We start from the raw sequence: 15052 nt of genomic DNA, 5'->3' as shown, positions 1-15052 counted from the left end.
CAGGTCGAACTCCAATTCTAGCTCCCAGTGCACCATGATGTGCTACAGCTTCTCTGCTTCCTCCTGCTCTTCCTTGGCCAGCAGCACCTCTGCATTCTGCCCCTCCATGGCTCTCGCTTGGGTCTCAGTTCCTCCCTCACTTTTGGGGATTTTAACTTTAAGAATGGACAGAAAGTTTACAATTTGATGTTTGCTCTATACCTGAGAAGCTTTTTTGCCAGGAAAAGGGAGTTTCCATTGCACAAAATGGGATGGTAAGACAGAGATTTCAGGAAAAAACATGGGTGAATATATTGAAACCATGACCCCTCTCAAGGCACACTCCATGAAACAACATACTCCAACTTGCATACATTTAAAGGTGAAGGAAAAAAATATTGGCCTCTGGGGAACAGTAACAACTGTAGAAATTGGACTATATGTCACATGCATGGACCCTGGGTTTATACATTTCAGGAAGAAGAATATCCCTCATCCACGGTCTTTAGACCTTTGGCTGTTAACAAAGATGTTCTATCCATTTCAAGGTCTGATACAACTCTCCCTCTCCTCAGCAACTGAGTTGTAATGAAGGAGTGAGAACTCTGAAGCTCTGGAAGGAGAGTGAGCGAATGGGTGTTCCTGGCTCAAAAGTGAGTCTCTGGAAAAGCCACTGCAGAAACTGGTCAGTCTGGGTGGAGGTAGTTAGCAAGTAAGCTATGGCATTTCCCAGTGACATCACCGGTAGTGTCTTCCCTGGAAATTCTCTTGTATCCAGGAGACACTAGAATGTTCTGTGATGTCAGCAGTGTTGTGGTGACACCAACTGCCTGAGCGATTTCCCTTCATTTCCTAATGGGTTCCCGAGGAGGCATGTTCTCCAGGATCCTCAGTCTCTTTCGGAGGGACAATCATATCCATTCAGGCACCAGACCAAGGCAGAGGGAGGCCAGCCTTCTATCATGTTGGAGAAGAAGACGAATGGAAAGGTCCTTGAGGAGGTCAAGTGAGTACTGGGCAGGGCAAGGGGAGCTCCCTGGAGGAGGTTGGTTTGTGTTGGTCCTTCCAGGAGTAGGACGTATGATTTAGAGCCTCAGTCTTCCTAATGGCTGACCCAGACACAATAATTTCTGATCATTAGTTTGACAGAAAACCAACAACTGTTATATGTCAAGGGGCTTTCCTTGGATGTCTTTAGTGTCCTGGGCAGTGTCAAAGAATACCAGGATGAGCCTTTATAAGAATAACAAAGTGTCTCTTCCAGGATCGGCTGTTGAAACACTTCATTCTCAGCAGTGTCCTGTAGATTACTTGGGTAATTGATGCCAAGAGGGATACTCTCCTGGTCATATATCAAGGTCTCAGTTACTTTGTCCTTGAACACACATGATTAGGGATTCAAGATGTTAAGCAGTTTGAACTCAAGGACTTACCTGCCTCACATCAGACATTAGCTGAGAAGGTCCTCCAATTCTTCTTGTTTAGGCCAGCTTTAGAATTTCAGTGACAGAGGAATGGCTTTAGGAGGTGTGGTCTATATCTATGATGGCATATGTCATCATATGGCTATGATGGTGGGAACAGGGAACTAGCTGAGTTCAGCTTAAAGATAGCTTTCTTGCTCTGTCAGGGATTCACTGTATCTGTAGAACTGTTCATCCTCAGACTTCTGTTTAGAGTAAGCATAGTTTTTCTTGACACTGTGTCCACATATATGCCTGTTTACTGGTGTTTATCTACCTACAGAGTTTGATCAGAAGGCATCGTCCCAACCCTCCACGACACCTGTTGAAGAGGAGAGAATGAAGCGTTTGGAGAACATCAAAATTGCTCTCCAGAAGATGCAGAAGGAGAGAGATGAACTCAGGAGAATCCTGGCCGATTACCCGAGAAAGAATTTAAATGACAGGTAGTCACAATGCAAGTTCTGTTAAATCCACATTTCCTCACATCACAGTAGGCTACAACTCCAGGGTGTCCTCATGGTCAAAATCACTTTCCTGATTGCATCAGAATGTGAAGTTCAGATGGGAATGGGATGGTGGCACAGGCTATTTTAATTCCTACAAACGTAAATCATAGCCTGTGGCCTGATTGAATCACAGTCTGGGAGTGAGGGTAGTAGTGTGTGAGCTCTCATTGTGTGGTTTAAGGAGACTGGACAGGTGTTGGCTTGTGGGAATTTCTAGGTGCTCTGATTATGACCAATCATTGTTGTAATTGACTTGGAGGTGCTTTGGGTTCAATAGTTCCTGTGAAGAGCTGGAGGGACCCAATCCCACTTGCTGCCTCACAGTGTGTGACTGGACTGACAACAGGGGATCATTGGTTTTCTCTGGTTTTATTCATTGTATTTGGAGATAATGCCACATCCTTATATTTAATTGGCATTCTAATTGTATTTGAGAGAGAGAGAGAGAGAGAGAGAGAGAGAGAGAGTGTGTTTTGTGTGAGTTTGTGTGTGTGTATGCATGTGTGAGTGTGTTTGTGTGTATCACTTAAGATCTGGGTATTCTATGTACTGATTTGGCCTGAGAATTATCCTGTGTCAATTTCCATGGCATGATAATGATGAGGGTGAGAGCCTCACTGTGAGCAGTAGAACATTTCACATCTGCTCAGGTGGACGCACATGGGAATCTCCTGGTGCGTGTTATAAATTCTTTTCCCTGTAAATACTGTTCATATTCCTTTGGGTTTTCATGTAGCAATAGATTCTATGATTGAGAATTGTTACCTAAGAACAGGAGAATAGTCTTCATGGGCTTAAGTTGGAGCCTGGATTGTGACACAGGGTCCTCGAATGTTCTTGGCAAGCTAGTCTATTCCTTCAAACCCCCTCAGGGAGCTCAAGCAAATCAGCTCCCTCCTTCTGTTTCCTGGCACTGCTGTCTCCGTGTTCACAATAATAAACTTAATAAATATCAAATGACCCAGTACCAAGAAGCAAGGGCGTGGCATGTCCTAGGCTGGGGTAGTTCAGGATTCAGTCTGAATTCATGTAATTCTTGAATCCTTCATTCATAATGTTATTTCATCCTTGGACCATGCCTTACCACAGGAACAACTTTGAGTCTGAGATGCTCACGATGCAGCACCAGGAAGTGATGACCGACATGAAGAAAATGAGTGAGCAGGTCAATAGAGCTTTGGTCAAATGTACACACCTCACACTGGAAAATGACTGGTACTGGTGAGTAACTTACAAGGTTGTGACAACAGCACAGGGCACAGCATGTGTCAGTCCATTCTTATCTTTGAAGTAAAATGAGGATCAGGCTTTTTAGTGTTTGAAGCAGACAAGGAAGCCTGTGTCTAAGGAAGGCTCTAGGACACACAGGACACAGAAAGATTGGCCTCCAAGCGACATTCTAATAAAATGGACAAATAAGCACACATGGGGATTAAGTCCTCTTCTGGGAAAAACTTGAATCAATGGTGTCAGGTTTTTGAGAAGTGCCCTGAGTCTTCTGGAATGTGGCTCTTTTCTCCATTTGACCTGTCTCTAGGTCATGCTCCATGGCTACTGTGGACTTGGACTATAATCTGGGGCTCTCTTCAGATCAGGACCCTAGAAGGAGTAATGGACTTGGAGACGTGGGAGGAAGTTGGAGACTGGCTGGGAGTCACCATTTTTTCTTTGTGTCTCAGCCGCAGCTTCTGCCCCCTCCTAACTGAGTTGTTTGAGCTGAAGAACAATGCCCAGAGAGCACGGCATGAGAACAGGGAGCTTCTATGGGAACAGATTGCACTGAAAGAGTCTATTAAGGAAACAACAAGGTTCTGTGGGGAAGCCAGTATGAAAATCCGTGTAACAAGCAGCCTCAGGTAGGATGAATGAAGCATCAAGGGCAGGTTTTCCTGATATCTAAGCATAAACCAAGTCAAACCAGTTTAACCTTCTCCACCTTATCCAGACACTCTCCTAGGTCTCATCCAGTTGTTCATCTCTTTGAACATTTACAAAACTTTCTGTGATGTTAGCTTCATGCAAGAAACTGGAGGATTGACAACCAAATCCTCCTGCTCAACTAGAAAATGCATTTCCTTAAGGGGGATCTGTTGATCACACACTGCACACTTACATGCCATTATGCTAGAGGGATGCCATGAGGTAGCCGTCTTTGTAGTGCACAGAACTGATTAGAGTTCAGTTCAATTGCCAAAAGAATGGCTCTCATTGTCAATTATGATGGGGCTTGTGGACTTTCTCTCCTTTTCCCCGTACATTGAAAATGGTCCCTCCTGCCTGTCCAAATCGTGGTTTCTAGTGACAGAGCTTGAGAAGCAGTTTGTCCGTCCTGTTTTATGTCAGTGTTTTAGTGTTCTTTCCTGTGGCTTATGTCCTGGAGCTGACTGGATGAACAGGGATGTAGGAAAGACTTCTCTCAGGGTGAGGGTTTGTGTGAGATATGTGAGGATTAGAGGGATTTTTTGTCCAGCTCTCTCAACCTAGTGTGCCCAAGAAGTGCATTCTCTACACAGGTTTACTCTATAAGGGAGGGATAGCAGTGTCTAAGCTCTCACTTGACACATTTCCTTTGCCTAATCTGTATTCAACAACTGTTCTTCCAGCCTGATGGCCTCCCCATTCTTTTCTGCTTCTCACTTATGATTTCTGTTCTCTCTCTCTCTCTCTCTCTCTCTCTCTCTCTCTCTCTCTCTCTCTCTCTCTCTCTCCCTTCCCCTCTCCATCTCTCTCTGACTCTGTGTGTGTGGGGGGGTGTTTTTTTGTGTGTTTGTGTCTGTGGGCACATACATGTGTGATCATGTTTATGGCTATGATGCATATTGTACTTTGGAAGTTGTTTGTTTTAATTGTTTGTGATATGGGTGTCTTATATATAGAAGTGTGTGTATATGTGTGTTTTTTCGCATGTGTGTGTGAACTCATCAAGTTTCTGAACGCAGACACATATACATGTATTTATATATATTGTATAAGTCTATATGTACATATTTAGAAACATGTAAAAGTATACACACACACACACACACACACACACACACACACACACACAAACACTCTGAGAGAGAGAGAAGAAGAGAAAACCTAATCTTTCCAATTACATTTTAAACTGTTCTTAATGGGGTCTTGATCACTATTCAAACTATTTAAACTGGGAAAACTATTCATCAACATTGACATTACTTGGAGAAAAACTCAGGAATAGGGTACAGGGATGTGAGGAGAGGCTGCTGTGTGAAATCCATGTACCTGAGTGTGGAAACTGATGACTGAGGGCTCTTCTGCCTTCTTTGCTCTCGGTGTATAGTAACAATGGAAGGTCATGTGGCTTGTTGTGTCTTCTCAACATCCTGGTTATGTTAATCATTTCCTGCCACCACTTTCTTTCCAGATTGGCCTAAACTTGGTTGAATATACCTTGGCTTTGGAGTTTGGCCTGGAATTTGTTATTTGAAAGATTAATTTGCTTAGAGTTGAATCTGCAGCACAAGATGTCCAGGAGTTATGCTGAGGTGGAATCACATCTTTGCCTCAGACAGAAACTGAGGCTCAAAATAGTCCACAGCACTCACCCTGTGTTGGGTCTGTGGCACTCTTAACCATTGTTATTCAAAATCATTTGATCTGAGTGAAAATCATCTGTAAGGAGGGTTTAGAACAGTGAGACCCTCAGACATTGCTGGAGGTATCAAATGGGTAGCCCTGTGAGACACCATGTACAACTCTTGTGAAAGTTCAACCTTTTGACACAGGGTTCCAGAAGAAGAAGTAGGTGTGAGCAGAGAAACTGTGGCACATTAGTGTTGTAGGGGTTCACCTCAGAGCAGCCATGAAGTAAAATTATGCAGATGTCCACCAGTCAGAAAGTGAAAAGGTACAATGTTGTCCACCCTTCCATGGACTGTGGCTGAGTTTGATTATACCTGCCAGCATTTGGCTTTGAATTAGCCTTCTCTTACTCGAATTATATCTGATAGCATCCCAGTACAAGTTTTACCTTGGATTGTGGTTATGGAGATTTCCTAGCTGTTTGTGCTGGTAGTTTGGCTCCCCTGTCAGGTACTGTATGGTAAAGGGACCTCATATTGAAAAATGCAGCTCACTTTGCATGCACTGGGAAACAGTGAGCAGAGGACTGAAGAGGCTCACCTGCCCCCACCCAGTGCTCTGTTGCCTGAAATCAGCCTCCTGTGCACAGCCTTGTGACCTTGCTAAGGAGGCTTGGCTAACAGGCCTAGATGTCACATTTCTAATTTCTGATTTTCATGGGAATACACTTTATTGGCTGAGCTGTCTTTAGGCTATGCTCACTGTGTACTTACCCCATTCCAGGTTTTTTTTTCTTATGCCACAATAGTAGACTGGGTGATCTCTTCTATTACCATTAACTGGGAAACTAACCACATTCTGCAAAATACTCTGCTTGTATGTGTGAACAAATATAATTGGGTGAGTTCAAAAGTGTGTATGTCTGGGTATCTGTCTGTCTGTGTCTGTATACATGCATGCCTCCATGGGCAATATAATCTTCTAATGACCAGGATGAGGAGAGCATGGAGGAAAGTCTGCAGGAGCCCCTGAATCAGCAAAAACTGGTCACTGAGCAAAAGGCCTTGTCTGAGAAGATGCAGCATCATTTCGGTGTCACTGAGATGGTTTGAAAGCACAGGATGAGAGGACCCAAGTAGATTCCCTGTACTTATAAACTGTCTTATTGGGTGTGTGACTTTCTCCATAGTTCTCAGCATCTGTCAGCTAGGAGCAGATCAGAATATTATTCTTGTCCATTTTAAAAGACATTCCGTCCATGAAGTGTATGTGATCCATAGAGATTCTGGCTATTGTGTACTGATCCCTCCAGTCTGAGCTCTCTAGTATTATCTGAGCCCAGTGCCTTTAAGTCTCCCCACAAATAGTTTTACGATACCCATAAACAAAGGAGTGGTATAGTTTATTGTCTGCATGAATATGTGCTTTAGAGTTCAATGCCTACCCTCGGCAAGATTTCCATGCCGCATATTCTTGCCAAATATAATATCACTTCAGTGTGCATGTACTTCTTGCGATATTGTTTCTCTGGGTCTTTGCTGATATTGAGGTTGTCAAGTGGACCCCAGGCATATTCCTGCACTGGAGGAATAATAATAGTCTTCATTTCAGAGATGGCCGGGTTTCCAAGGCCTTCCTATTGTTTTCTAGGTTGTTCATATCTCTCCTCAACTGACATTTAGCCATTGCTACATGATATTAAAATATAATGTATATGTATGATTGGATTTATCTGCTCTCCACTGTTCAATTTTTAGCAGTTTTAAAAGCTGAGAAAATATGCAGGCCTGTGGGATCTCTTCCCCTTCTCTCTTGGGCATGAGAGAATGACCTCAGATGAAAGATCATCCTGGATTATCCTGCTGAATTGTGCTGCTGTGTATGGGATAAGTGACATGGCAGGTCCTCACCAGGTCTTTTCCACCCCTAGGTCTGAACACTGCAGCAGAAGGTTTCCCAGGGCACAGAGCAGGACTACAGCTCTCAGAGACAGGACTGTCCACCAGGAGCACAGAGGGTGCAAAGATTGACACCACCTCCCCCATCTCAGTCCTTGTAACCATAGCAATCTTGGGCTGCATTTGAAAGACCTTGAGATGTGGCCTGGAACACGCCTCACATTTAACCTTTTGACGACTTGTCCATCAACAACCAACCACTCGGAATGAGGCGTCTACATTCATCTTGAGGAGATTTTTACCATCTTACCTGCCGTTCTGCTGTGTTTGCAAGGCCAGCAACAGGCTGGAGTTATATGTTGAAAACTGTGTAGCAATTGAATGCTGACTAATTTACTTGTTATATTTGATATTTAGTTTGAAGTTTGGTTTTATGCATTTGGTTTTATTTGTTTAAGTTTGAAGTTTTGTTATTTATTTGTTAACTTTAGTTTTTTAATTAATATGCTATATTCCTAATGCTATATACATTGAACTCATTGACTCCCCACTTTAAAATGTTCTTGAATAAATTAATGCTTGCCTATAAATAAAAATGTGACCTTTAACCCTTCACTCACAAGACCGTCCTGAGTCGTCTGTGGTTCTTCCTCCTGTAGCAGCACAAGTGTAAGGCAACAGTGGTGTTCTGCAAGTCTCATGCAGCTTAGGCTTCATCATCAGTTCACAGCCAGCCAGAGCTGCACAGGAACCTGTGCTCTTGATGTAGACAGTTTGTCATGCTCTGTGGAACCCACTTTCATGATGAAAAATATCCTTGCTTTATCCTTGTGCTCACAAATTTAGCTTCCTTTATAATGACAAACAAAGGAGAAACAGAGAAGTATTTCTCTAATACCTTAGAGGAAATAAAACCATTCAGTATGGGAATATAAAAAGCGATCAGGACACATGGAGCTGTATGCCTCTGCATTCCTTTTAATACAGCATCGGTTATGACTGCAGATTTATTGAATTCCAGCAATTTTGGAGGAACGATACTTTTAAAATTTTTATTAGATACAGTTCTTTATTACATTTTAAACATTATTCCCCTCCCTTGTTTCCTTCCTTAAGCCCCCATTCCCTTCCCTCTCCCTACCCCATATGTGTATCCCCTATACATCCCCCTTATTGTTCACCACTATTCCCCTGCACTGCTCCTGGAACATTTTCTTTATTGTTTTGTTGGTTTGTTTGTTGTTATTCTTTTTCTCCCATTTTTATTAAATTGGGCATTTCTTATTTACATTTCAAATGTTATTCCTTTTCCCAGTTTCCTGTCCATCAGCCCCTTAGCCCCTCCCCTTCCCGATCTAAATGGGTGTACCCTCCCCGTCCAACCCCCATTACTGCCCTCTCCAACATTCCCTACACTGGAGGTTCAACCTTGGTAGTACCAAAGGCTTCCCCTTCCACTGTTGCCCCAACAATGCTATTTACTGTTACCTACGCAGGGTCAGTCCATGTGTAGTCTTTGGGTAGTGGTTTGGTCCCTGGAAGCTCTGGTTGGTTCTTATGGGGTTGCAAGCCCCTTCAGCTCCTTCAGTCCTTTCCCTAATTCCTCCAATGGGTGTCCCGTTCTCAGTTCAGTGGTTTCCTTCTGGCATTTGACTCTGTATTTGACATGTTCTGGCTGTGTCTTTCAGGAGAGATCTATATCCGGTTCATGTCAGCATGTACTTCTTAGCTTCATCCATCTTATCAAGTTTTGGTGGAGATAGAGATATAGATATAGATATAGATATAGATATAGATATAGATATAGGTATAGATATAGATATAGATATAGATATAGATATAGATATAGATATAGATATAGATATAGATAGATATAGATAGATATAGATAGATATAGATATAGTAGATATATACATAGATAGATATGGACCACATGTGGGGCAGGCTCTGAATGGCGTTCCTTCATTCTCTGCTCTAAAATTTGCCTCCCTATCCCCTCCTATGGATATTTTGTTCCCCCTTTAAAGAAGGAGTGAAGCATCCACATTTTGCTCATCCTTCCTGATTTTCATGTGGTTTGTGCCTTAGATCTTGTGTATTTCGAGTATAACCAAGAGGCGAGGATGCAAAAGAATCAAATGAATAGCTTGACGCCAGAGGTTGGTGGTGAACACCAGAGGGAAAGATCATTCTTCCAGAGACAATTGGCAGGTTTCTGGTAATTCAGCTTTACCAGACTACTTGTTTGGGTCCACAGAACTCTCTCAGTTGCCATCAGCAAGGTATGTTATACCCACATACACTGGACAGTGTAGAAGGAGATGTCAAAGCCAGATGTCACATTTACACCTGTAAATAAAAAACAGAGATCATTTACCCAGAGAGGATTGCATACAGGTAGCCAATGCTCTGATAAATTATAGGAACCTGAATTAACTGACACATGGCCTCCTAGAGTAAGATAAAAGTACCTGCTTGTTTTATTGATACCTTTTCTGGGTGAGTAGAAACTCACTACACCAGACTGAAACTGATCATAGAGCAACTAGAAAGCTCTGCTAGGAACTTTCCCGCTAATTTTGCCACTCACTAGGAATGCTGCCATATAATAGCCCAGCTCTCACGGCCAAAGCCTGTAAAGAACAGTCAAAGATTTATGCATAGTTTGGAGTCTTTGTTGTGCAGAATTCTGGGCAGGTGGAAATAATGAACAAGATGTTAAAGGAAACACTATGGAAACTTTCATTAGAGTCCAGGAAGGGTGGAAAGGCTCTTTTCTTATTTTGGGCCTGCTGTATTCCATACAAGGAGGGATTGAACCATAGAATATTATGTTTAGAATACACCCCCCATTGCTTCTAAGTCTTAGAGATCAGCACTTGGCAGAATTCTTCAACTATTTTATTCTTGAAATCCTGTCCGTCCAGTTCTCTGTAAAGTCTATTACTTTGACTATCAGAGAGACCCAGTAAACCTCTAAATCTATCAACAATATCCCCTAATTTGGACCTGGTGGTAGTGAAACTGCATGAGCCAAGTGGGCATCGAAAAGGACAATGAAAGCAATTTGCAAAGGACCTACGTGGCGATGTTTTACACTCTTACAGTTATGAGTTTAGGTGGAATTTTAACATGGATTCCTCACAACTAGGTCAAGAACGTAGAAGCCACAGATGACAATGCCAAATAGACTCCCTCCAGAACTTCTGGACCTATTAAAGTTGAGCTTTCACCTGACCTCAAGCCCTTCCACTCCCTGTCCAACCTCCTGGATCTTACATTTGGCATGAATACAGGATCATGGTCCAAACTCTAACACCCTCAGGCCTGTCCCTGGGAACTCAGGAAGGTGGACACTAGAGAAGTGACGTCTAATGGAACTGCAGAGGACCAATCTCCGTCCACGTTGTCCTTTGCTCACTGATATCTGGTTATTTTTTTGAGAAAGGATTTGGAAGTTTATCATCTGAAGTAGGTGCACAACATTTAAAGTTGTATATTCACTGTGTAACTGGGTTCACTATGTTACCAAGATCATTGCAACAAAGGAATTGCGAAACAGAGACTTCGTGAGTACACGTCCACGAATATATGTAAAGAAAGCCGGCTTTGAAGGAATGCACAATAAGAAAATGAAATCCAATATCCAATAAATTAAAGGTCTGGAGGGAAATACTGACTTTTGGGAAACCAGGAAAACCTAGGAAATTGGAATGTATGTCACAGGACTGGATCTGGGAATAAAATTATTATGCAGAAGAATCTTCCACCCTGTGTCCCTTGATCTTTCTCCCCACGCAAGCCCCTGACGCAATCTGCCCTTTCAGAGCAGGTAACTACTAATGGAGCAAAGAGAAATCTCTAGCTTTAGAGGGAGGAGATATGGAAAGGGTTCCAGTGTGTCACTGGAGAGCCTCCTGGAGATGGCACCTCAGAATCTGGTCACCATAAGGAAAGCTGGTTAGCAGGAGGCCCTGGCAGTTCCCGGTGACGTCATCCAAATGCTCTCCTGTAACGTGGCCTTCTTGACAGAGTAGCGTAAACTGCAATAAAAGGATACACTTGAAAGTAAAACTTGGAGGAAAGGCCCTGGCATATCTACATTGTCACTGTGAACTGTGACATTGCTCTCTTGGCTTCTGTGCCCAGACATGAGGGCTCTGAAGCTGTGCTGCATCCTGTGAACTGTGAATGAGCTTGTGTCACACGAAGCATGTGAATGGAGTGAGAAGACAGTAGGAGGACCTTGTGACACTGCCCTCCCAATGGAGACATGGAAGTGTTGGCAATCACAGTGGGTGAGTCTCAAGCTGCACTTTGAGACCCAGCCAGGCTACGTTTCACCTGTCAGCTCACTTCCTGCACATCCACCACAGGCCAAGGGCAGGCTCAGATGAAGCTCTGTTGAAGACAGGTGCTGTCCCTTGTGAGCTGCATCTCAGGGTATGCGGAAGACCATTCAGCCTCCCGTGATGTGGGAGATCAGAGTAGTAAGAGGCAGGCAGAGGGGACAGTTCTGTGTTTGTTTTCTTGGCTACCATAACTACATCTTCCAGGCTAAGGATTTGCTCATGGGAGTCTGCTGTGTCACATGTGTAAAGGCCAAGCTGTCTGAAGTCTCAATAACACAACTGGCTCCAGGCTGCTTTCTCAGTTACTGGGATTTACACGCAGTCCTTCGTACCTTGTCTTCTAGATCCACAAATTCTTTTCTGGCTTCATATGTACAAGGCATATTTTCTCAGTCTCTCTTTCTAGAGACCAGTAGGAACACACATATTGGATAGCCATGCTTATTGTCTAAACTGCCAGGCGTCCAGGTAGGGCATTAGTGGGTACAACATCATATCTCAGCATCTCTTACTGTAAGGGTTGAGCAGAACTCCCCCATCTCATCCTGGGTGACGATGTACATTAGACCCATCAGATTAAATAAAGAATTGAAAGACTTTCCTGGGGGTGAAGTGGTAAGGAAATCATGTTGCTGTACCATAAATGCACTGCTATGAGCAAGCTTCAGACAGCATGGGGGGATGCAGCCTGCAGCAGAGACCACAGGCCTTTGGTGGAGAATGATTCAGTTCAAAACTGGGAAGGGAGAAGGATGGTTGATATTGTTCCAGAAGATCTCACTGCCTCTAAAAAGAGTTTCTTCCAGATCAGTGAGTGATTCTTGTAAAGCAGCTCCTGGACTGGACTACTGAGACCAACCAAGAGCCCTCCAGACTAGTGCTTTCCAACCAAGAGACAAAAGTATCTACTCTGCGAATGATACATAGATACATACACAGAATACCTGATGGATACAGAGTTTCTTCAGTTCCATGAATGAGGGATTCAGCAGGTGAGATGGCTCAGCAGATAAAGGTAATTGTTGCCAACTTCCTACACCTGAGCTCCTTCCCTAGGACCTACATGATTGAAGGAAAGAACAAACCCCTCACAACTTGTCCTCAGATTTTTATGTAGTTGGGTTTTTCCAGATCTTAGTCCACAGAAGTAAAGACATCTGGTTTTCCAATCCTATTTGACACGGGACCAGTACCTTCAACCGAATGTTCCTTCCTGGAAAGCTGCAGCCTGTCAGCGTGGCTCAGTGGTTTGTGAACTGCAAGTTCCCATCTGGGAAGGTGGTCGTGTTCATCCAGCCCACCTGCCCCTATTGCAGAAAGACCCAAGAAATCCTCAGTCAACTGCCTTCCAAACATGGTCTTCTGGAATCTGTGAACATCACAGCCACTAACAACACCAATGAGATTCAAGATTATTTACAACAGCTCACTGGATGGAGAACAGTTCTTCAGGTCTTCATAGGTAAAGAAAGACTGCATAGGCAGACGCAGCGATCTGATCTCCATGCAACAGAATGGGGAGCTGATGACCCGGCTGAAGCAGATTTGAGCTCTGAAGTTAGGAAAAGGGGTGCAGGCAGAGGCCATGCCGAGAGCCATCATCCAGCCATTCCGACGGCCAGTACCCCTGAGAGATGATGTGCATCACAGAGGATGTCACTACTTTTTGGTGATGGGGATTTTCAACAAATTGGCTTTTATTTCTTCTTTTCCTCAGTGCTAAAACTTGTTGCTGTTTGCCTCTAACCATGGGGCTGAGAAGCTTAACAGACAACACTGGCTTGATTTTCCATTCATCATGTGCTGACACGTCTCTGCCTCTAAGCCCATGTTTCCCATCCAGTTGATCTAAATCCCCATTGAATCTGTTTCTGGTTTCCTGCCATGCTGGTCAGCTGAAGTCATTTTGCAGAAGTCCACTTCCTGAATGGTTATTAAATCAATGGATATTGTGAATTTGTTCATGAGCCACACTCAGGCCTTTCCCTCCCTCCTGCATGCACCGTCCCACTTCTCCATTCACAGCTCTCAGCCAGTGTTCTCAACCTTGCCCTCCCACAACCCACAGAAGTCCACACTCGTATGAGGACGCTGTTTGAAAAATCAGATGAAGAGCTTTAGCATACTTGGTCCTCACTGTAGCCATAATAACATAGACGACAGAGCTGATGGTTCATTGATCTCTATTCGTAAAGGAGATTAAGAAAATCCCAAGAAGTTTTATGTTGATCCTAGTCAGAGTACCAGCAAAGTCAAATATGAAATGCAAAATTGCAGAGCTCTCCTTCCAAGAATATCTGTATCAAAACTTGTTTGCAAAACACTGTCCTAAATAATTTCCTCCATTCACACTTTGACATTTTGTTTTGATGTCTTGCTATGACATTTAAGTATCATGGAACTGTAGGTCTCTTCTCTGGTCTCCAGTGAGAAGGACACATTCCTAATAATGATGGATCTGTAGATGACTAAAAAAGAAAAAAGAAGATCAGGATTAAAGTTCTGGGTTTAAGGTGTGACTTCCTACATCAAATATCCAGATTAGAAGTAAATTTGAATTTACAATAAACAGAAATCCCTCACAGATTTCCCCTCTACTTTTGTGGTTTGGTAATCTCAGATGAAGACAATTTAACAACCAAGAATAACCTTTAGAGTCATATTCTCTTCCTCACTAATATTCTTGAACAAATGGCACACTAAAAGATCAAAAGGAAGGGATGGTTATAGTGAAAAGCTACATCTGGGTCAGCTCTAACTCTCTTAGTCAAGGTGACTTTGGATTCGCTCCTTAATGCCCATGGATTGCTCACATAGGACTCTGTAGAGTGTTGTTTCTACTGCCTCACTTTAAGCTCTAGGCAGACCAAGCTATCAACCCTGCCCAGGTCTCTTTGGATTGCACATAAAAGACACATACATTAAGATACTTTCGATGAGATGGCTCAGTGGCCAGGTTCTTCTAAGTCTCCTCCAAATAGGATGCCCTCCTTTTTACTCCCAGCTCAGCACCTCTAAATCTGCCCTCAGCTCAGTTGTTCAGTGTCCTTTAGTCATAGCTCAGCACCCAAATCTGCTCTCAGCTTATTGTGTTTCTAACCTCCTGCCTGCTACACCAAGCCCATCTGGGAGGCCACCAATTGCCACTCAGCCCTAGATCTCAAATGGCTGGTAGTTCTTACTCCCTCTGAAGTATTAAATCCCTTCTCCTCCCTTGTGTCTCCTTGCCTGCCTGGAGGAAAACTAGAAGACCTGACTATGCCACCCAGCTGGTTGGCCAACAGCATCATTATTGAACTATCAGG

At 43.4% G+C, this 15052-nt stretch overlaps 2 protein-coding genes and 1 pseudogene across 2 annotated transcripts in view; all 3 read left to right on the top strand.

Moving 5' to 3' along the window:
• The window catches only part of LOC134481937 (disks large homolog 5-like), a 139451-nt gene extending 131442 nt beyond the window's left edge, over positions 1 to 8009 (top strand). Inside the window, exon 9 of the mRNA XM_087586915.1 lies at positions 7887 to 8009. The gene's annotated coding sequence lies outside the window, so the exon portion shown is untranslated. The remainder of the gene's footprint in view (positions 1 to 7886) is intronic.
• Positions 809 to 8008, top strand: LOC134481917 (uncharacterized). The gene is made up of 5 exons (XM_087586909.1): positions 809 to 985; positions 1726 to 1888; positions 3041 to 3172; positions 3631 to 3807; positions 7428 to 8008. The coding sequence occupies exons 1-5, from the start codon at positions 835 to 837 to the stop codon at positions 7525 to 7527; spliced, it is 723 nt and encodes a 240-aa protein (XP_087443035.1). The 5' UTR covers positions 809 to 834; the 3' UTR covers positions 7528 to 8008.
• A 4941-nt stretch (positions 8010 to 12950) lies between the features above and the next one.
• LOC134482239 (glutaredoxin-1-like) lies at positions 12951 to 13470 on the top strand (annotated as a pseudogene).
• Positions 13471 to 15052: the final 1582 nt, after the last annotated feature.

Source organism: Rattus norvegicus, chromosome 15 (assembly GCF_021556685.1).
Source record: "Rattus norvegicus strain SHRSP/BbbUtx chromosome 15, alternate assembly SHRSP_T2T, whole genome shotgun sequence".
Classification (NCBI taxonomy): Eukaryota; Metazoa; Chordata; class Mammalia; order Rodentia; family Muridae; genus Rattus; species Rattus norvegicus.
The sequence above is the reverse complement of the archived record's forward strand: the minus strand, read 5'-3'. Positions and strand labels throughout refer to the sequence as shown.